Source organism: Hippocampus zosterae, chromosome 5, assembly GCF_025434085.1.
Source record: "Hippocampus zosterae strain Florida chromosome 5, ASM2543408v3, whole genome shotgun sequence".
Lineage (NCBI taxonomy): Eukaryota > Metazoa > Chordata > Actinopteri > Syngnathiformes > Syngnathidae > Hippocampus > Hippocampus zosterae.
The window spans coordinates 15144616-15166163 of record NC_067455.1 but is presented as its reverse complement, the minus strand read 5'-3'; the positions used below and the strand labels follow the sequence as shown (position 1 = coordinate 15166163).

The window sequence follows — 21548 nt, the reverse complement described above, 5'->3', positions numbered from 1 at the left end:
AGCCATTGTTGGGATTTGCCTGCATCGAGCATGACCGCAAATTGATGGTTTTAATCTGAAAGTAACTCCCCCTGCCCCCCCCCAAAAAATCCCATTGTTGTTCTGTATTTTTGAGGGTGAATTAGAAAGAGCCGAATCCCATCCTGTGACGTCCTCCGACTTTGTTTTCTCTTCTCCATTTTGATCCAATAATCAATACCCTGATCCCACGTAAACACAAAGGGCGGGGCTGTGTATATACGCCATATGCACTTAGCTGTGAGGTTAGAGTGCAAACCTCATTAGCATGTATAAACTCCCTGAGTCAAGAGGTCGCCTTTGACCCGAACACACAAAACACTGTTCAAAACATGGCTGACAAAGTGTATTCATGTGGTTGAGGGATGTTCTGTGCTGGCTTCGCCAACTGGTAATGTCTCCTTAAAGCACCCCCCGACCTCATCCCAACACCCCACCCCACGTATGGGATAAAGATTCTTTAGATTAGATACACACGCACACACACACACACACACACACACACACACATATATATATATATATATATATATATATATATATATATATATATATATATATATACCGTATCTCCATCCTCTTCAATTTGATGCAAAAAATACAAGTGTTATTCAAAAACTCTTACACTGAGACAAAAATGCAATACTGCAGCAACTTTCGCAATTATAATCTCTTCTGACTCTCATCTTCCTTAGCCTACGAGAAGATGTTGCATGACAGAACTGCTTCACAGCCCAACAGTTGCTTCACAAGCCGAAGTAGCTTAATCGATTAATGTCGAAGTGGTAACAGTCGCAGTATTCCCTGTCACTCCACTTTACAATGTGGAGCTTACTCACAAAAATAAATAAAAAATTGAAAATACAAAGTTTCACGCTTTAAAAAAAAATAAAACACACACCACAAGGCAATGTCCCCTCAGTGGCAGTCCAGCACAATGTGTTCCAGTTCACTTTCATCATGTTGTACCAGCTGAACATGGTGTAGCTTTCAGCTCTACCCTGTGGGAAACCGACCCAGCTTTTCTCTTGTTGTGTGCGAGTGTGTACGTGCGTGTGTATGTGTGTTTCATGCTACGTCCCAAGCTTTCAATGACCCAAACTCCCTGGGCCTCCAGCTTGGATTGGCCACAGAGGCACGAGGAGGCAAGCACCAATGAATGTGACTCTAATTCTCCAGCCGAATGCCACCAATGTGAGCCTTAAAGCATGTCTCTTTGGACTGTGCTTGACTGCCAACAGGAGGACAATTTCTGTGCCACTTCACTTGCATACTTTTTCGTTCTTCTGTTGGTTTTCAGTTCATGTATTATCTGCTTCCGTTTTCTTTCCCAGAATGTTTTCTCCACTTGCCTTCCTTTTACTAATTTCCTCATTTTCGAGGACAGATGGATGGCCTCTAAAATGTATAGACACATAAAGAACATCTACTTCCAGCATTTTTGGAACAGTGTAGCTCAGCCAGCATTTTCAGTTGCAGCGCACAAAGCATGTTCCATCTGTGTATGGTTTAGGTGTGTGAAATATATTTTTTTATGAAGTTTTCTTTGGGCTAAAGTACTTTGGAGGTGAATGGAGGCAAGTGGTGTTCCTCGTGGTGTAGTGGTACACTCGCCGGACTTGTGTGCGAGCAGCGTGGGGTCGGTTCCCACTCAGTGAAGGTGTGAATGTGGGTATGTATGATTGTCCGTGCCTATTCGTGCCCTGTGAATGACTGGCAACCAGTTCAGAGGTGTTTCGACCTTTTCCCCGAGGTCAGCTGAGATCCTCTTCAGGTTAAGCACATAATATTACAGGAGCTTGAAAAAGAGTGGAAGGTGTAAGTAATAACTGCAAAGTGGAAGCCTAATACCTATGCCCATACATACTTTATTTCATCTTCATATTATCATTTGACTGAATGCACCTGGTAATGGAAGCTGTTTCTTTTTGCCGTCTGTGTAGTTTGGACTCAACCAATACGTTATTTCCATGCAATCTTTTCATGCAGTGCGGTCCATGGATGCATTGGATAACAGAGTATGTGATCATTTTTAATGAAACACATTTCTTTATTTATGTTCGACTTTTTTTTAAACTCAGCACTCTGTATCAAAACGATCGCGGAATAAAGTTCTCAGTTACTTGTGTCAAGAGGTTTGTCAAAATAACCATGTTGTTTTCATAGGCGGCTGTTCCAGCCTGAAATCTTCACTTGTTGATATAGTTGAATACTAACCGAAATTAATTCTCTTCTCCAAGATGACTTAACATGACCTAATAACAAGTGCCTCACGTTTATGTCAATGTATGTGATATAGTCCAGCAGTACACTTGATCTCTCTCGTTCTCTCTCTCCACGAATGTTTTGGCTCTCATAATAAGTCAGAGCACTAAGTAATATAAACAGGGAACAATAATCGTACGAAGGTAACTGTGTTCAGCAACACAGATACACAGTATAGTTCAGAGAGTAATCTAATTAGACGGTCGTTTAACTCAACAATCAGTGTGATACATTTCTAATGGTATCACACTGTGGGACACTCACTTCTGTGTCTACTTTGTCAAACTCCATGAAGACGTGAACTCTATTGTCTGAATATACTGTATGATGCTGTGTGTATGGGGGGGATTTAGAGACCTTTGGAGACCTTCAACAGCCGGGACACTCAGCGCTAGTTTAGCAATTAAACACATAGTGGCCAAATGTTTTCAATCCCTGGGGAGGCAAATCTAAACAAACTCCAGCTTTCTATTTTCAAGCAATGTTTAAAAAAAGAGTGAGAAAAGGTGAATAGGATACCTCCTTTCACATGTCCAAAATGTTTATGTTTTGTTTCCTCTTGTATTTATTCCCTTGGAAATGGTAAAAATGTCAAGACGTGCTACGTCTTTAATTAGATTCGGGAAGGAGGAACTTTCCTCCAAATGTCTAAAGCAACATGATTCTGGGGGTGTTTGAAAGGGGAACCTAATCAATTCTGAAGCTGATACATAAGTAAAACAAATGAGACTTCAAACAAAGTAAGGTGCTTGTCAAGGGGCAAAAAAAAAAAAAAAAAAACTAACACAAAGGGAAGCACATACCCGATGTGACATATGCAATGTTTCATCTGTAAAAAAAAAGAAACAAAACCCCAAAGAGCCATGGCTTGTATCACGTAAACCCAGAGAGATTGGATTTGTTTGGTGTCAAATCAGTAAATAATTAGCTGATACAGAGCAATGTTGAGCTCCTCAGAAAAAACAAAAAACAAAAAAAAAAACGTAAAGACCTGAAGCGTTTCTTGCTCAAAGGTTACTTCAGGCCATTTCAAGAAAGAGATAGCAAAAACATTGTGCAAAAAACATAGTAGATTGATGTCTTTGTTTATGAACAGCAAAAACAGTTCTGTCCTCTAAATACGACCTCAGAAAGATTTTGATACATTTCCAACATCAGATTTTTGTTTGAATTTTTAGACCTAATCTTACTTTAATACACTTTTCAGCCAGCCATCTCTTTGAGAGTATAACTGGAGTGAAATCTGTGTTTTCACCCTCACACGAGACACATGTCATATTGACCTGTATTAGACAAGCAAACAACATATATGCTAGTCACCTGACTACATATATGTATTTCTGCGTTAATGCAAAATGGTGCAAGAACTTTGATCGACTCAAGTGGATTTGAAGTGCTCCTACCACTTCATTGTTGAGATCAGTTTCAAATTTTTGAGCCCATGCGTGTGCTTGTAACTTCTCAGTCTGTGCCAAAAATGCTCTTTCTTTAATTCTGATAACTTTATATTTTCCCGACATAGATTCAAGACAAGACAAATTGCGTAGTTAAGTGAATAATGCTTTACATGCAGTAAATCGTATCATACACAACTGAAGGATACCCATTGTGATAAATTCTGGTTTTGTGCATCCATTTAAGGTAATACCGTATCCACAATAGTGGGGAATATACCAGTTCACATCGTCATCTGACTATTGTTTATTCTTACTGTGTAAGGGATCAAGACATTGATACTTACACAAAGCACAAAGCCATGAGAACTGATCACAAACACGGACATGAAACATTACATTATGAAGACAATTGATTCAACAAAAAGGCGGGCAAAACCTCGTGATCTCATGTCCGCAAGGGGCTAAATATCCTTAGAAGACTTGCTTGTCTCCTTCTTCCTTTGTTAAGTCAGTAGTTAACTATGCTTTTGGTATTAACTTTGTGAGCTCTGCGCAGCCATAATGAAACAAAGTAGTTGTCTGTTGGAGTGTGTGTTGGTAAATGCACATGTCATTTAGTGTCGGGCAGAATACTTTTAGGTTACAATTGGTTCCTGCTATTAATCACCACTTGATGGCGTCGGAACACGAATAGCCAAACAACTCAATGGGGAATATAAAGAGACTGTAACACCATGTATAAGACACATCAGATTAAAGGAAGCACTGTCGGCTTTTAGGAAAATGGAATGCCTTTAGGTGTGCCTTATAGTGCGGAAAATACGATACTTTACTTATCACTTATTACTACTTAACTTGTCAGTGCAATTCCAGGATCCCCAACAATGAAGCAAACATTGGCACTTATTTTATAGTTCACAACTTAATACTGATGTCAGCAGTAAAAAACACCCCCTCAAAAAGATTCGGTAGTGATTTTAGGCTTATTTTCAGATGTTTAAAAAAAAAAGCTCTTTTTTTTTCTTTGGTCGAAAAGGCAAAAAACCCGAGAAATCACGAAAGGTTTTCTTGATGTATTTTCCAGGTGTAATTTTCTCATGAAAGAATTAATCAGCACAAAACAAAATAGTGCAAGCAGCGCAATGTCATTTCAGCAATGAATGATTCGGACTAAAGATGAAGGTTTGGTTGGAGTGTGGAAGGAAATGGCTTACAGTGCTTAAACAAGAATCCTTGGCTGCCTAGCTCCAGTACGGCAGCTTCTTGCTGGGTCGTGGTGCTGCCGTGCAGCCTCTTGGGCTCTGCTATCATTGAAGACCTCCTTCATGAACATCACCATCTTAGTTGCAGCGGCTATGGACCTAATCATTGTCACGTTCTGTGGCAGCCCTTGTGGCACTGAACTTTGAGCTGTTAAACCCATCAAGGCTCTATATCGCCAATGAAAATGGGATGTTTCAAAACACCAGCTATTTTATTTCCCTGATCAAAAATTGCATGGAGAGTTTTGGTGTGAAAAACAAGGCGTCCTGGCCCCAGCCTTTGCAGGTTTTCAGCAAGGTTAATGTCTATGAAAACAGTAACTGAATTCACTTGACAGGGTTCTTAAACTGTAAACATGATGTACTGTATAACTATTAAGTGAAGGTTAATTGATAGCAGAGTTGCAGTTGCAATGAAGCAGCCGCAGTAAGTATACTCCTAAATGACTAAATTGTTTTGGCGCATGTCGTGCAGCGGGATATAAAATGAGCCTTTTTCGACCTTTTAATTATTTCCGTCACCCACAAAAACTGAGGAATGTCACTGTCAGCTCCAGTGAAGCCACAAGCATAAATATCTGTCATTTTGCTCCAGGTTTGTATTCGTACCCATTTGCCAAGGCTCATTTAAAACAGCCGACCGTGAGGTGAAGTGGAGTGAAGTCACTCCTTGGAAGCGTCTTTACAAACTGAACATTATCTGCTGGTGATTATCTCACACCAGTGCAGAAGTAGTGTGATCCAGAAGTGGCCCCGGGGAAGCCTCCCTTTTCTTCAGAATTAATGTTTACAATCGTTTAGGGGCGTCTGTGGAAGGCATACAGGAGATAGAGGCCTATGTTTGTCTCAGTTTGCAGGATTGTGGTTAAGCTGAAGCTCATCTGGCAACCTTATGGGTGGCTCATCCACTCGAAAGCTTCTGTGACTCTTTTTTTCCTCTGGTCTTCATCCTTCATTTCCTTTCCTCGTGAATTTATCATCTTTCCTTATATTTTCCTGATTGGTCTTACTTCTATAATTCATGAGATTTCTTTATTTCTGTGTCCAATTTATTCAAATTTAATGCTCTCAACACATCTTTTTGTTTGTGAAAATTGTGCTGGCTGCCGTACATGTCATCTACTGGTATGTGCTGATGCCTGAGTTTTAGCCGGCCTTTCATGTGAGCGTCATGTGTTGCAATGGCAGGAAGTCGATGTAGCTTGTGTAAATCAATTTGTCATATGAGCGCCATATCTGCTGAGTGCACAGGTTCATGAGCTGCATTTACGGCCAAGTCACATTCCCCAAAACCAAAGTTCTTTAAGATCACACAACCATCAGGTGGTACTGCAATTTTGAGGGAACATTCTGAAGCATTCCGAATCACTACTTTGGACACCCTTTCCATGAGAACGTTGTTTTGTGACACTCAGGAGGGCGCAGACCTCTTCCAGGTAGAATCTCAAAAACGTAGATTTGAAGCAATCTTGACATCCTTTGATAACCCTTTCTTACACCAATCAAACAAACGTTTTGGATTATTACCAGTAGTAATATCATGTGTTGGTGGCTTGTACAGTTTTCTCCTGTAGTTGCATCCACGCATCCATCCATCCATCCATTTTCATCCTGAAGAGGGTCACGTGACATTCTGGAGCCTATTCCCGCTGACTTCGGGCGAAAGGCCAACTCCTGAACTGGTCGCCAGTTAGTCACATCCAGTCGTTGCACTAGTATGGAAATGTAAATGAATGGATGAATAAATAAATGTAGTACTAAAAGAGAAATGGGTAGGAAATGGCTGCATGGGGGTTTCTGCTGCATTCATGTGTTTGCTTTCCACCCATGGTGGTGGTTCCTATGGTGCTCGGTGTACTCTCGTGTCTGTGTTACTGTTTGCAGGTGTGGGAGTGTGATCATAGCTATCCTAATACGAATAAGTTACTTTATTTGTTGAGGTAAAGCGCTATATAAATCAGCATGTATTGTATTGTATTGTAAAACGCAAAGCGAATAATACTCACAGACAACAAAGGAACAACTGTATAGGATGTAATGCTGACTGTTAAGGAGGTATTAATTCATATAATGCACTGTCATAATGATTGACAATGGTTTATCTGCAATAGTTGCATGGCAAAAATAGTATGAGTGGGTGCAGTTATATTTAAATGCATTCTTTGTCACTAATAATGTAAATATTGTCTATTATTGGTGTATTGCTAATGTCTTTCAACATTGGACATTATTGTACAGTATTTCTAACAATAGGATGTCTAATTATTCCTTAGTTATACATTCTATTGTATGAATTACAAGTGATGAGCGAAATTGCAAAAGTGACCATTTGTCATAAATTGAAGTGGAATAGAAATAGAGTGAATCCGGACCGCGAGAGCTGCATAAACATTTGGGTTTCCCCTCTGCCTCCGCCTGTGGCTGGATGACGAAGGGCAGATATGCAGCACTTTTGTGTGTGCCAATTAACAGCGCCAGCAGTGGCTGCCACACAGGAGGGCCCCTCATAAAGACCCACCCTATGGTGTAAGCCATGCCACTTCCAAGTGCTTTATCCGGGGCCGAGCCCACAGACAGCTGTTACACTGGCAGGTTTTTAAGCAGCCTGAGCATAGCCGGCAGACCCAAGAGTTCATAAAGATTTTCTCAGCAAGTGCTTTCACAACGAAAGCAAAGGATACGTGAGAGGTGAGCATGTGAGAGAGAGAGAGGGAAGGTGAGCGAGCTACACACTAGACAAAGACTTTCTTGCCAAGTATTTAGCCATCCTCCCTCTCCAACTGCAGCGATTGTAACATTGGAGAAGCCAATAGCATGCAGAGGCTGGCCTGCTGAGAACTTGGATGTTGAAATAAGTCCAGTTGTTATTGCCCCTGCTGCGTCCCAACAGTTGGCATTGAAAGAATTTTTATGACGATTTCGAAGGCTCTCTTGAATTCAAAATAGAGTGCACAACAATCTCAGTCACACCAATGTAACCTTTGCTCCCTCAAGAGAAATTCCTGCTGCAAATTGCTAGTTCGCAGTTTTCATCAAATTGAAAAGAATGACAGTTTTCACTTTGTTTGTACAGCAGTGATATGTACTGAACATGCAAACTGGACAGTAAAATGAATGTTGTTTTTTTTCCACCCAATTCCAGAGCATGAGTTTGTTTTCTGACTTGCATATGGGTTGATCTGTTCATGCGGTATCATGTTTTTAAGTAAGGCGGAACCACAAAGGTTGAGCATTCCTGATGTCATAAAATTCAGTAAAGTGCTACCACGACTTAAAAGTGGACCAACTTACATGTTTTCTGTCACTCAGTCAATTTTTATTTTTTTGATTTGTGGTACGAATAAACTCCAGATTGACCCCAGCCTTTCTCTATAGCGAGAGCTCCTGTCAGTGAGCATGAAAGAATTTCCGCAAACGCATGCTCTAGTGCAGTGTTTATCAATCTTTACTGAGCAAAGACACAAATTCCACATTGGAAACAAAAAATCACAGCACACCACTTTGTGAGATGACTCACAAAAAGTGGAAATATAGGTCAATAATGTACTTTCAGTCATCTAGTGGAAGAGAATTTTATGGCATACACTTGGAAGAAACGTAATCCAAAATGGATTTCAAAAGAGCCAGATTGAGCATCCAGTATTTTGACTACTGTATCAAAATAGTGTACCTTGCTCTTACAGTCAAAGGTCTGATGGCGTTGTTGCTGTTGAGGAAAGCAAGGAGAAGCTGAGCTGACCACATGTTTGACGGGATTGACCACAGATGTGCTCAGAAGGATCACAAAGAGAAGGCAATAGCATTTACTCAAGATGTGGAAGTGTATTTTTAAACTTTAATGTGAACATGATTTGCCCTGGAAAAGAGCCTTTGTTCCTGTGATTCACATGGTTTTAATAACACAGTTCATACATATTATATATCTATTGAGAACAACAGTCTGAAGTCACGTATTGCCATTGGCATTTTTGTGAGTTTTTTCTGACTCCTATTAGAATATACTAGCTGAGCAGTTTGGACATGGCGTGATTTTATGCAGTTTGTTCCAACCACTGCTCAATTCGAAGACTGCCATCCACATGCAATCTCTTAAGACTGCAATGAATTTTGCCAACACCATACGCACCAATTAGGGTATGTTGTTTTGACACAAAGGTGGCACGGTCGTCGACTGGTTAGCACGTTGACCTCAACCTGGTCCAGGGTTCGCTTCCGGGCGCCAGCATTCGTCTGTGGAGTTTGCATGTTCTCCTCGTGCCTATGTGGGTTTTCTCCTACATTCCAAAAATGTGCAGGGTAGGTAAACTGAACACTCTTAATTGTTCCTAGGTGTGACTGTGAGTATGAAAGTTTGTCTATGTGTGCCCTGTGATTAGCTGGCAACCGGTTCAGGGTGTCCCCCGCCTACTGCCTGGAGGCAGCTGGGAGAGGCTCCAACACAAGCGCAACCCCCGTGGGGATAAGCGGATTAGAAAATGAATGGATGGATGTTTTGACACATATACGTACATGCTGACTTTATCAGAACAGCATCATGCCCATTTTTCCCCCCAAGATGGCGCCTGAGTAGGCAGCCTTTGGCAAGTGCTCTTCAAGAGCCTTGCTTTTTTGTTCTTTTTTGCTGTTTTTGTCTTTTGTTTTGTCACATGTTGTTTGTTGTTTCATTGTGTGGACCTGATATGGACTGTTTTCAGCGCTTTTTGGCCATGACATTCGTCAAAGGAGCAGTATCTGTGCTTGGTGGTTGCGCCTTCTCGGCAGCATGCCTGTACCAGCACAGATTTTGATTGGGAGGAATGTCGGCGCCATTGACTGTCGGTGCTAGGACAGACCTGGGGCGCTTGTGTTTTTTGCGCCAGTAATGGGCAGCATTTTTCACAACCCCGATTTGTTCAGTGGCTATGTCAGCGCTGTTGGACAGTTGGCGTTGGTGCGGCTGGATGGATGGCCGCTGAAGTTGAGGATGAGGAGAGAGGAGCGTTGGCGAAGAGCGCCAATGCGTATTTGGAACCGTGAGTCGCCGCTTGAAATTGAAATGGATTTCCATGGGACAGGAGAAGTGAACCAATCTCTTTTTTCGTCAATGGATGCTACAGCTTCTTGTTGACTTTGAAACTTAGCTTGTAGCCGACGTGTGCACATTTTGAGCATGAAGTCTCTGATCCACTGGTTAAAGGACACTTTGATTCTCTCCTCTTTCATCTCAAACTGCTTCAAACAACAAAGCGTGTGACGGAAAAGTGGTTAGGACTGCACGACTGTCCGTGTTTTATGTTATGTGTTGTGTTTATTATTTTACTTTATGTTAACTGTTTTGTAAAGCGCTTTGTTACAGCTGCCGCTGTTGTGAAAGCGCTATATAAATCAGCATGTATTGTATTGTATTGTATTGTAGTCATTACTATTTCACTTCAAAACCATGAGATGACACATTATTCTAGTGCAAAGCGTAGGGAACTAATTGTCATGCAAAACAATTATTTTTGGAGAATTCTTTAAACATTGGCATCACTCCACAGATTTGGATCTTGTCATGAAGCTCTATTTTGAAGAGATCGTATAAATCTTTGTTCTTGTAACATTCTCATACAAATGAATAGTTTCCCATAAATGATTTACTCAAAAGATCACAAACCGGATCCTTGGGTGGGAATAAAAGTTGGCCTTTCCCCACTGATTTTACATGACTTGTATTAACATTGCCACACCACCTGTTCTAGTGGATAGCTTTTCAGTTAATATTTGACATTGCTGGCTTCTGTTGAAACTTTTTGCATTCTGCGCCATGTGACGAGGCTAACGTTACACAGGGTGCTGTCCAGGGCAATGTCAGGCGTGAAGAAAGAGCCTCCGGTTCAAGCAGAGGCAAATGGTATCACCGCGACGTATCCTGGCTGTTCAGTTCTGGTTTGTGTGAAGTGATATTTCCAACACATTGTGCTCTTATCCCGCTCTTCTTCTGTTTCAGCCCTGGCAGGTGACCTGGCATTGGATGTGCTCATGACAGTACACCGAGTGACAGCATCTGACATTGTAATTGTCTGCTCCGGGCAAGGACATGGTCGGTGTTATACATCTTAAGTTTCCTTGCAGTCGAAATAATTCATAACTGGAATTGCTGGTATCTATAACCTGATCTCGGCAAGCTGGTGGAATTTTAGATTTACAGCGCTCCTGTCATGGGTAAAATAACAAGGATTCGAAATATTCAAAGGCTTCTGAATATCAGGGAATTTTCTTTTTTCATTTGACTAAATTATAAATGTTATGTTGTCATTTAGTGACACTCTCTTCCTGCTACACTTGTTTATTGAGATTACGGTGGAAATAATTAAATAAAAGAAAATATTACAAATAATTCAAACATATATAATAATGAATCATTTAGTAAGCAATCTCAACTTTACACTTTCACACAGCAGAGCGTTGAGCTAGGCGAAATAACTGATTTATTGGAGTTGAAAAAAAGTGGATATCTAAAATGCATGACAGTGTTACACATATCTTGCAAATTCCAACTGAACACCCCCCAAACTGCTGGTGGTAGTCAAGTAAGTAATCGACAATAGGAGAGCCGGCGACAAAATATTTTATTTGTATATTGATAAACATGTTGTCCTGCATTAGATGTCACCTTCTGCGCAGCACATGTGCTGTGAATTCTCTGTGCGGGACCTGCATCCTCCAATAAATGGAAATTCCTGTGCTTTAGCCGCAGCTGTGGTATGATTCTTCACATGGCCACACTCCACTTTGTACAGCCCCAGGAATTAGCCTCAACCACAATGGCATAACATCAGAAAGGAAGGCAGGAAAAAAAATCTGACTTTATTATCTGTCCGCTGAGTTACTGTTTGAGCAGAGTAGAAACGGGGGCGCAGTGCCCCTGGCTTCCTTGTCATAAATTGAAAACACGCACATTGTCACCTAACTTATTGAAGTGAAAATGTTAGTCCTTCAATTGACTTGATTAGATGACAATCCGCAACATTAAAAGCAAAGCTGTAGATTGGAATCACGATTGTCCATTATTTACGAGGTGTAAGAATGACGATAGCCATATTACCATTATCAAACAGTCTACCATCGTATCGTTGAAGGAACATTGGCAAAAATTCCCTCCCCTACTAAAAAGAAGTGTGATCACAGCGAATAAAACTTTGTCAAAATGTGTTTGAGGAGTGGATTCACTTCAAAGCAATCGCAAATAACAAGGCCGTCTGTCTAATTGATGTTTTTAAACAAATGGCAAATGTAAAAACCTCTCTTCTGATGAGTGTATAATTTCAGAGAGACAATGAACGACTATAAATATCTCGATCGTTACTAACCCCCCTGAAGAACGTGATCCAAACTGATGGATAATTAAGCCATTAAGGCAAAAATAAATCTGATCCTCCAAAGCAACGTTCCAACACTTCCAACACACACAGCTTTTGTGGGTTGTTTTTGTTTGCGCTTCCGTTTGAGGGTGTGCGTATGTATGAGGTAATCACAAATGCATTCTCCCTTCCCTAAATATAGTGCTGATCCTGTGGTACTGTTGTGTACAGATCGTTCAGGAGAACTTGCTTTAATTGGTTGCGGGACTCATTAATGGAACAGGAGCTCACCCGAATTTTGCGACTCGGAACATGAGGGTGCCTGCATGCTTGTTGGCCTGTCAGTGCCCCTTGAAAAAAAACAGAAATGAAGAAACATCTTTGATCAACAAACATGTAACAAACAAGGAGATAATAATGAACCGCCGTGTTCAACTGAGGTCTCTTAAAATAGATTATTTCAACTGTACATCAGATTTGAGGTGAATATTTTGGATATTAGGCCTGCTAATTAATGCCCCCATATTTGGCACAGCGTGTTGACTGAGCGCCAGAGAAGCATATTGTATCACTGAAGAGTGGAAAAAAAAAAGCTTGGTTGTGTTCTTGATTTGGAGTCAGAAAGAATGTTCATCTGAGACGGAGAAAACTTTTGTCCCTCTGCATTGCTTTGTAACATCTATCTTGCTCGATCAAAACATTAGAACGTCACTTGGGGTGGCCATATAAAAGATAACCACACAACAACATGAGCTACAGACAGTGTTTATTTTCAAGTGTACGCTACCTAGATGCCAGGCCAAGCTTTTGTGTCAGCGGGGGTCTACATGGGTTGTTGAGTTGTCACTGAGTTGTTGAACGAGCAGTCGGGCAAGTACCGGCTCTGTGTTTCTATTTGTGTTTGAGTGTAGCCGTGCCGAGAACCCCTGACACATTCTCTCCCCTTACTCTAACCCTCCTCCATTGGCAGGAGTGAGTGTGTCTTATAGCAGCATACCACTTCTGGAAAGAAAAGCCTGCAACTGAGGCATCCATTGCTTTTTTACTGCCATTGTGTCACAGGAACAACGAGGCAAAGAAGCGGGCAGAACACGACGTGGATCAGGGTTCCATAGCGTCCCTGCTGTGGCCGCTGCTAACTTTTTGTAGCGTGTTGTTGTTGTGTTTCCCACTGCTGAGGCCACGCTGAGACGGCTTTTGTGTCGGTCTTCAACCGGTGGAGCACTCATGAAACCAGATAAATGGATTAGAGGGGGTGGGGGTGGAGAGGGTATGGGCGGGCATCCTCAAGGATAGACAAACGAGATGTTTAAGTGAAGAAGGGGGGATTGGTAGAGGAGAGCAGGGAGAGGAAGAGGGAAAGACATTTGTGTTGGACAACAAGGGGTCGAGTCTGTTGTGCTGCCAAAAAAGACAAGACAGTGATAAACTTTCCTCCCCATGCAGTCACCTTTCCCCCCTTCAGTCGAGCTGCCTCACACACACACACACACACACACACTCGTGTCACAAACACAATTCAGCCCTAAAATGAATGGATTGCCACACTATGACATGTCTCAGTTGCAGGGCGAGATGGTCCTTGTTCGCCAACAAAGGACAGTGGTAACATGGGGGGACAGCCTGCGACAGAATGCTAAATTGTTTTAGGGTCAACAAGTTATTGTCTTTGGATGAGCCACAATTTGCATAGTTCTTCGCTTTCAGACGGCAGCCCGGACGTGGAAATAGCAGAAACCCTTGTAATTTTTGGCTTAATTTGTTTGTTAGCTCTCTGTGTCGTTTATACTGTTTTATTAATAAGAGGCAATTTGATTTAAAATACACACGTTCTTGTTGATATTTGCTCTAATTAAAATATTTTCCACACATTTGACATAAACACACATCTCGTATGATAAACATTCAAGCAGTAGCTTCAGTCTATTAAAGACATTTAATTGTATTCATATTTACAGTCCATAATCCCCAAGTGCTTATATATCTATATTTATTTAAATTCATATCTCAAGATCCTCATCTTTTTAATTCATGTTCTTTGTGTGTGAGTGCGTGTGCGTTGTGTGTGTGTGTGTGTGTGTATGTGTGTATGTGTGTGTGTGTGTGTTTGTGTGTGTGTGTGCGTGAGTGTTTTAATTCCTCCATGAATTGTGGCCTGGGGTGTAAAGGGAAGCAATGGCTGAAAATGACAGCCTAATTATCAGCTCCAAACCTTCTCATTACGCATTAGACAATCCACAGTACATCCCTTCCTAAATGAATAATTTTGTATATATTATTGGAACACAACATTATGGCCTGCAGCTAACGTCTTTGCTCAAACCTGAAGCTGTATGACAACAAAGGAACTAAATGGGACACAGAGAGGTTATTTAATTTCTACTTAAACAGACAGCTCACAAGTGGATTTTTGCAGAGAGGGGGAAGTAAAAATTTACGCACCTGCCTATTCTGCAACAATATGAATGCACATTGTTGTTCCCAAAGACGGTGTCAATACATATTACCTGAACTTGCCCAGATTTAGTCTAGTCATCACATGACTGTTCGTCTAATTTGGACAGAATTACAATAACTAAGTGAGTCCCAGTTTTAAATAATCTCCAAAAAATAAATAAAGTAAAAAACTCACGTGAAAGTGAATATTTACTTAGACATTTCATGATATTTTCATTTCTCCATGTGTGGGAAAACATAATAATTATTATTTATAATTAATAATAACTTATATATTTAAATTAAAAAATAATTGTAATATCATATACATTTTGGCACTTTGTTTCTTTGATTCTGAAAGAACGATTTCCACGGTACTGCATACATCGTGATTTAATTTGACCACTAAATATTACAATGATTTGACATGCAGTTTATTTTGGTGATCATGAGAGTGCTCAAACACTTTTCAAAATGAAACCCCCAAAATGCTTGAAACGTCATGCCTTCCTTATAACATGTACTGAATTTGGAATTAAATGCATTGTCTTTGTTGTGTTTTTTTATTCGATGTACCTGTATTATTTGAGCATCTATGATACTAAATACGTTGAACTATTCTATGTTTAAGTTAAATTTCCATCCATACAATTAGCCACTAATGGTCATGTAACAGCATTTATTGCGCTTTTCAAGATGAAAAAAAGCGTTCCGTCTCCTGCATATAGAGGTCGCTGTGATATAGCAAAACTGATTTGGTTTTAGGCAATGAACGTCATAAATCCATCGGAACGGTTCAATTTGCAGATTATCAAAACCAATAAAAATGCTCATTTAAATAAAAGATAATAATATTAATATTAATAATAATAATACATTCTCGGTTGTCACGTAAAATATTGGCTCAACCTAATTCAGGTAATTACAACGTTGAAACATAACTTGAGGCGGGTTTTTAATGTGGTGTAAAATATACAATTATATATTTGAAATATGCAATTTACACAATCAAAAAATACCCTCTCACTTTAACTCGATGTGGCAATTATTGTTTGTCAATGTGTGCTTTTGGTTATCGACGGAGTAACAAAAAAGTTGATTTATAGTCTCATGATCATTATCAGCCTCCTCCGCACAGACAACACTCACCCTGCTCCCAACATCAACGATGTCAATCTGCCCCTCCCCCGATGAAATAAAAAAAAAGAAAATATTAATAATTTATCTTCGAATCGACGTCTCTCTCTGACAGATTAGATTTTAACCATTTGATTTTGTTTGGACTGGGCGTTCCCATATTATTACTTAATGACCTTCCCAGCTGCTCCTGTCCATTTTCTGTCACCAGCAACCATCTGGACACTTATTAGCACCTCAATGCATCCACGCTGCTTTCCTCCAAAACTTGAATAAAATTAAGCATGGTAATAGACTACCAATATTTTTTTCTCCCTGCACCCAATACATATTCAATTAATAATACACGGTCGCAATCTATGATAATAATAATTATTATTATAATCAAAATAATAATAATACAGACTTTTTTGTTTCCTTATAATTCCAATATTTAGTTTATTAGGCAAAATATACGATTTGAACGAATTCCTTCAAGGTTTTCTATTTACACATTTCAACACGTGATATTTACATTAAAGAAGGACACCATAAACACAAGATATAATATTATTATATTAATAATAATAATAAAGTAAAAAGCCTACCAAAAGTTTCCCAGTGTGTCTGGGTAAAATTGGGAGATAGATTAACAGTACAGGCGCAATTATAGGCTGCACAACAACAGAGGAAGTATTCATACATCCATTTTTCCATCCACAGGATATTACCAAATAATGCTTTTTGCTCTGCGCCGGCTGCAAAGACTGAATGCTACGCTGCTTCATAATTTCGCATTGTCCTTTTTGGAGAGGGGGGTAGGGGTGTCAAAGTCTTTTTTTCGTTGTCTTCTTTTCAAGCACACGGGGAAAAAAAGGAAAAAAGAAAACTCAAGCCGAAGGGAGCGCGGTGAGGACCCGTTGTGGAGCGTCTTGTTGACTCCTCGCGCTAGAAGGCAGGGATGATCTAAACAAAGCCAAAAAAAGATTACGTTAATAATAATAATAATAATAATAATAATAATATAATAATAATAATCATACGTTATGGCGATCCAATCCTGCTGAAAAAGCCAAATGCGATTTCAACTTCAACGAATCTAAAAACGATTTTTCCACAATGAGTGGGGAAGGGGGCTATTTTGTACTTGAAACAGAGGTAAACCTTTTTCTTTCCTCTTTCTGTGAGAGCGCTCCCATGGGCTCCTGGACTCCCAGGGGTCTTTAGCGAAAGCACAGCCCAGACAGAGCCCGTTTTACTCGGTGACTTGATAAGTAGCCACACTATCCCCGCAGGGGGAGGAATTAAAGGGGGTGTGGGATGAGAGTCAAGACCCCTGTCACTCGCAAAGCAAATTGTGCTTTATTTGTTTTACTCTCTCGTCTTTTTATTCCTGTCCACTAATTATCCGTGTTTTGCGTCGACCGCGATCTGAAACTGGGGCGCACATTTAATGAAACACTATTTAACGAACGGAATTTGCTCCGATGTTTGTTGTCACAATTTAATTCGCGTTTTAAAAATAATAAGTAGTAGTAGTTGTTGTTGTTTTTTTTTTTTTTAGCGGCACGTGTTATTTTTCGAACAATTCTTAAATTCAATAAGAGAAAAAAACGAGTCTCACCTGTCATGAAGGGGTCGAAACGAAGGCTTCAGGGTTGGTGTTGGAGGCGAATCACACCGTCCAACATTTTCGTGCTCTAAAAGGAAATAATAACATCAATTACCCTTCGCTTTTCCCTCTTATTCTGAGTGTGAATAATGAAGACGTGTGTTTGAATATTGTCAGTGTCATTAGTCATATAATCAAATAATGTGAGACCCGTGCGTGTATTGCGTGGAGTTTGCTGTCAGGTCCTATTTTGAGAGTTGGGTTGCCATGTTCTCCTCACCTATATGCTCGGGGCTGTCCAGTGGGGCCTTGCTCTCTTGGGTGAGGGCCGCTGCAGCTGCAAGCGGCGACACCACGACCGACGTTGGCTGCTGCTGCTGCTGGACCGCCAGGTGGTGGTTCTGGTGCTGATGGTGGTGATGATGGCTCCCCAGAAAGGATCTCACATTGAGAAGAGAGTTTTGACCCAGAAAAGCCCCGTTCGTCCAGTTGTGGAACTTTCCAATCTGGCAAGTGTACAGTCCATGGCTGGGGAGAAAGGCGGGGTGGGCCTGAATCTGAGGGTGAGAGGGGGGCACTGGACCAGAAGGGGACGTGGGTTTCTGGGCCGAAGAGTCAGGGGTCGTGGCGGTTTCTGCTAATGACCATATTTTGGGCTTATTGTTTGAGGGCAAGGGGAAGCCACCCGGTCTGTCCGGAGAAAGTACTCTTGTGGTGTTGTTGGTAGCGTCCGAGGTGTCTTTGCAGCCCGCGTGGACTGAAATGGAGCTTTTTGATTTGTTTAAGGCCTCGTGGCCCTGCAGGGTGAAGGCCCGTCTTTTCTCCAAGCTGTCCAGTTCTCCCCCCACGTCCCCATCGCGTCTGTGGTCCCTCGTGCCACCATCGGTGGATTTATCATCATCATCCTCATTACTCTGATCCCCGTCGTTATCGTCTATTTTGTCTATATCTATGCTCTCCAAGTCAATCTCTTCCTCATCCTCATTTTTCTCTGCCTCATCCCCGCTGCCGAACAAATTGCCATCCTCTCCGTCCTCTTTGCTCCTGCTCCCCCATGTCACCTTGTTCTCCTTCTTCAGTCTCCTCCTGGCATTGGCGAACCAGGTAGAGACCTGCGTCAGGGTCATCTTGGTGATGATGGCTAACATGATCTTCTCCCCCTTTGTTGGGTAAGGGTTCTTTCGATGCTCATTTAGCCAGGCTTTCAGGGTGCTGGTACTCTCCCGTGTGGCGTTCTTAGGTCTGGCCGGGTCCCCGTACTGGAACTGACCATATGGGTAGAAGGCAGGAGAAGTGTGAGCTGCAAAGCTGGCTGGGTGGACGCCAGGACTATCCTTCAAGTCATACTGGGATCCCTTGAAGAGGAACAATGGGTGTCATGATGATATTATTTTAAATAAGCACAATTGTAGCACATGCTTGCCTGTGTCACGTGTAATTAAAATCGCATGGCTCGATAAATATTAGGTCAAATAACATAATGAAAGAATGCTGCCTTTATTGTTCTGAACTTCTTCACAACAAACTTCCACGAGTAGGCCTGCTTCAAAACTTTTCTCAAGTATGTCAAAGCATGGAGTAAAATGTGTTACGAAATTACTCTTAACAAAAAAAAAATATTAGCAGTTTTTTAATCTTATAAAGATCAAATCGAGCATTTAATAAAAGTAATGTTTTCGGTCATTTTGGCACGTGTTTTCTTTCATGCGTTCGTTCAGGCCAGTTTTTTTTCAACCTTCAAAATTATTTAATTCTAATAATCCTTTACTTTATGAGAATGGACACATGTGTAAAATAACCACGGAATAATATTTTGTCCTAAATCCCATCGGAGCTTGAGAACAATTTATTGTGCGCTTAAAATAAAAGCCCTGCTTTTATTCAACGAGCTGTATAATATTTTAACATCTACTGATATTTACTGGCTCTTATGATTATTATTCATACAATAACGAGGATAGCTGTCACTTTATTTTTTCCCCCTTTGGCTTTGGTTAACGCTGTAAATACTTCAAAACACTATCACTAAAAGTAGGAGGGAAAACAATTTAGATCGCAAACGCATGTCATTATTTGGCATGTATCTATCTTTTGTTTGGGTTGCGTAAAGTTGAATAGGCTTTAAAAAAAAATCTTTACCACGCGAGGGATCGACGAACACTGAAACACGACTTCTTACCATTTGTGAGAAAAGAGCCAGATCCGCGCTGGTGTAAGGTAAGAAAGCGCTGTAGTTGTGCGCGTACGGGTTGGCGTACATGCCCAACACGGACGTGACGGCCGCGGCGGTGGCTGACGGACTCCCTCCGATTTCGGTGCTCCCTCCCCGGGACGAAGGCGTGAGCACTCCCGCCCTCTCGCTCCCGTAAACCGCCTGGGAGGCACTTAAGTACTGCGGGTAGCCTAGCTGGGGGAAAGACATCTTCCACCGCAGGGTTGACGCTCTGCACTGCGCGGAACGTCCACAAACTGTTCGTAAAAAAAAAAAAAAAAGTGAGCACAAAGGTTAAAAAGAAGAAGAAGGGGGGGGAAACAGATGAGTTGAAGGGGAAAGTGTTCAAGGCAAAGTGAGAGCGACTACTGACATGCGGCGGCAGGCAGTGGAAACAAGACTCTCTTAAATCTCAGCTTCCTCTCTCTTTGGCTTGCTCAAAGTCCGCTTGGATGTGATGTGATCACCAATTGCGCACAGACTGACGCGCCTGGCCCTGAGGTCTCCAGGCTGATCTCTCAGATACAATTTGAAGTTGAAGCTTTGATTGGCATCCCCTACTTGAGCCGACAAGCTCCTCCTAGTTTGGAGCAATGCGGGATAATGTGAATATGGAGTGAGCACACATTGGCTGAGGCCTCTCTCTCTCTCCCCTCTTCGCTTTCCTTGCTCTATCGCCTCTCCCTCACCCTTTCTCTCTCCAGCCGTGTTTGGACTTATTGTATGTTAAATGTTCAAGCTTTAGAGTCCATTCAACGACGGCTTTGATTGTTGTATGACAACCTGTCGACCCGATTTTACAGCTGTCCGACAACAGGGGAAGTAAACCCGTCGGAGGAAGGAACGTTTTTGGAATACATTTAAATTGGAATCAAAGTCGTCTGCAGGAGTTAGTTATTTGCGTATAACGGGGTGTTTGGTTTAATTCCTGATGTCTAGTTTAATACTGTCATTTTGCCGAGATATCATGATTTCTGTCTTACACATTTAGAACTGCAGACGTTTTACAGACTGATTAACGAACGACTTTATCTGAATTTAATTCACTCTTGTACGTTTTTTTATTTTTTTTATTTTTTACACATGGTCACCTAAAATATTATTCTGTTATTTAGTAATTTATGTGCAACAGTTTTAATTGACCACCGCTGTAGTCGCTTTTGATTTCTTAATGGTTTAATGAGCCACCCCCCTCCCCACGCGCAGGCGGGCAAACACACGCTCTCTCTATTTCTCTCTCTCTCTCACACACACACACACACACACACACACACACACACACTTCCTCTCCTTCCCGACTCTCTCCCTCTCTCCTACTGTGTGTGTGTGTGTTTTGTGAACTTATAGCAGATTGTTGTTGTCCTTTGTAACAGCAGAGCCACTTCAGTTTTTTTTTCTCTCTCGCTGCTTTCAAATGGAATGAGGAAAAAGCTGCAGGGAGAAACTCAAAGAAACACCAGGCTGCAAATTCTATACAAGTCTCTGAATGAGCTTTGCACCACATAAAAATGTAGCTGCATATTTTTAACGACTGATATGGACGTTTTATTTGTCAAAGGCATTCTTCGTAATGTCACGTTTATATGAATGATACATTTAATTGTTTAGAATTGTATTTCAATCAGGAAAAAACAAATCATGTTGTTTATTTTGCCCCCTCTTGAACCGTTTATCCAATTTACAGCAAACAGAGGGGGTGCGGTAAAAAAAATCTAACCTCTTATTTCCTTTCCTGCCCTTTCCTGACACATCCTTAGTGTTGGAGAAGATGCGGGTGTTCACGTTTCAACAGTAATGTTTTTTATTAGTACATTTGATTCTTACAGCACCCATATCCCAAGTAAAAAAAAGAGGGGGAGGAGGGGTCGGGGGTGGGGGGGGTCCAGATCTAGATTTAATACCGTTAAC

At 41.2% G+C, this 21548-nt stretch overlaps 1 protein-coding gene and 1 long non-coding RNA gene across 3 annotated transcripts; one reads left to right on the top strand and one right to left on the bottom strand.

Annotated features, from left to right (window-relative positions):
• The first annotated feature begins 10606 nt into the window (after positions 1-10606).
• On the top strand, positions 10607-11653 carry LOC127600906 (uncharacterized). Its single transcript, XR_007962440.1, has 2 exons — positions 10607-10814; positions 10911-11653. It is a non-coding gene; the product is annotated as an uncharacterized LOC127600906 (long non-coding RNA).
• Positions 11654-16374: 4721 nt separating this feature from the next.
• On the bottom strand, positions 16375-20232 carry irx1a (iroquois homeobox 1a). Of its 2 annotated transcripts, XM_052065762.1 has the most exons (5): positions 20014-20232; positions 19608-19897; positions 17709-18783; positions 17441-17516; positions 16375-16782 (listed from the first exon to the last, which is right to left on the bottom strand). In XM_052065762.1, exons 2-5 carry the CDS (start codon positions 19848-19850, stop codon positions 16707-16709), a joined length of 1470 nt encoding a protein of 489 aa, XP_051921722.1. In that variant the 5' UTR covers positions 19851-19897; positions 20014-20232; the 3' UTR covers positions 16375-16706. The 2 variants fall into 2 exon arrangements, with proteins under 2 accessions (XP_051921722.1, XP_051921721.1); XM_052065761.1 differs by having other exon boundaries at positions 19608-20232.
• Positions 20233-21548: the final 1316 nt, after the last annotated feature.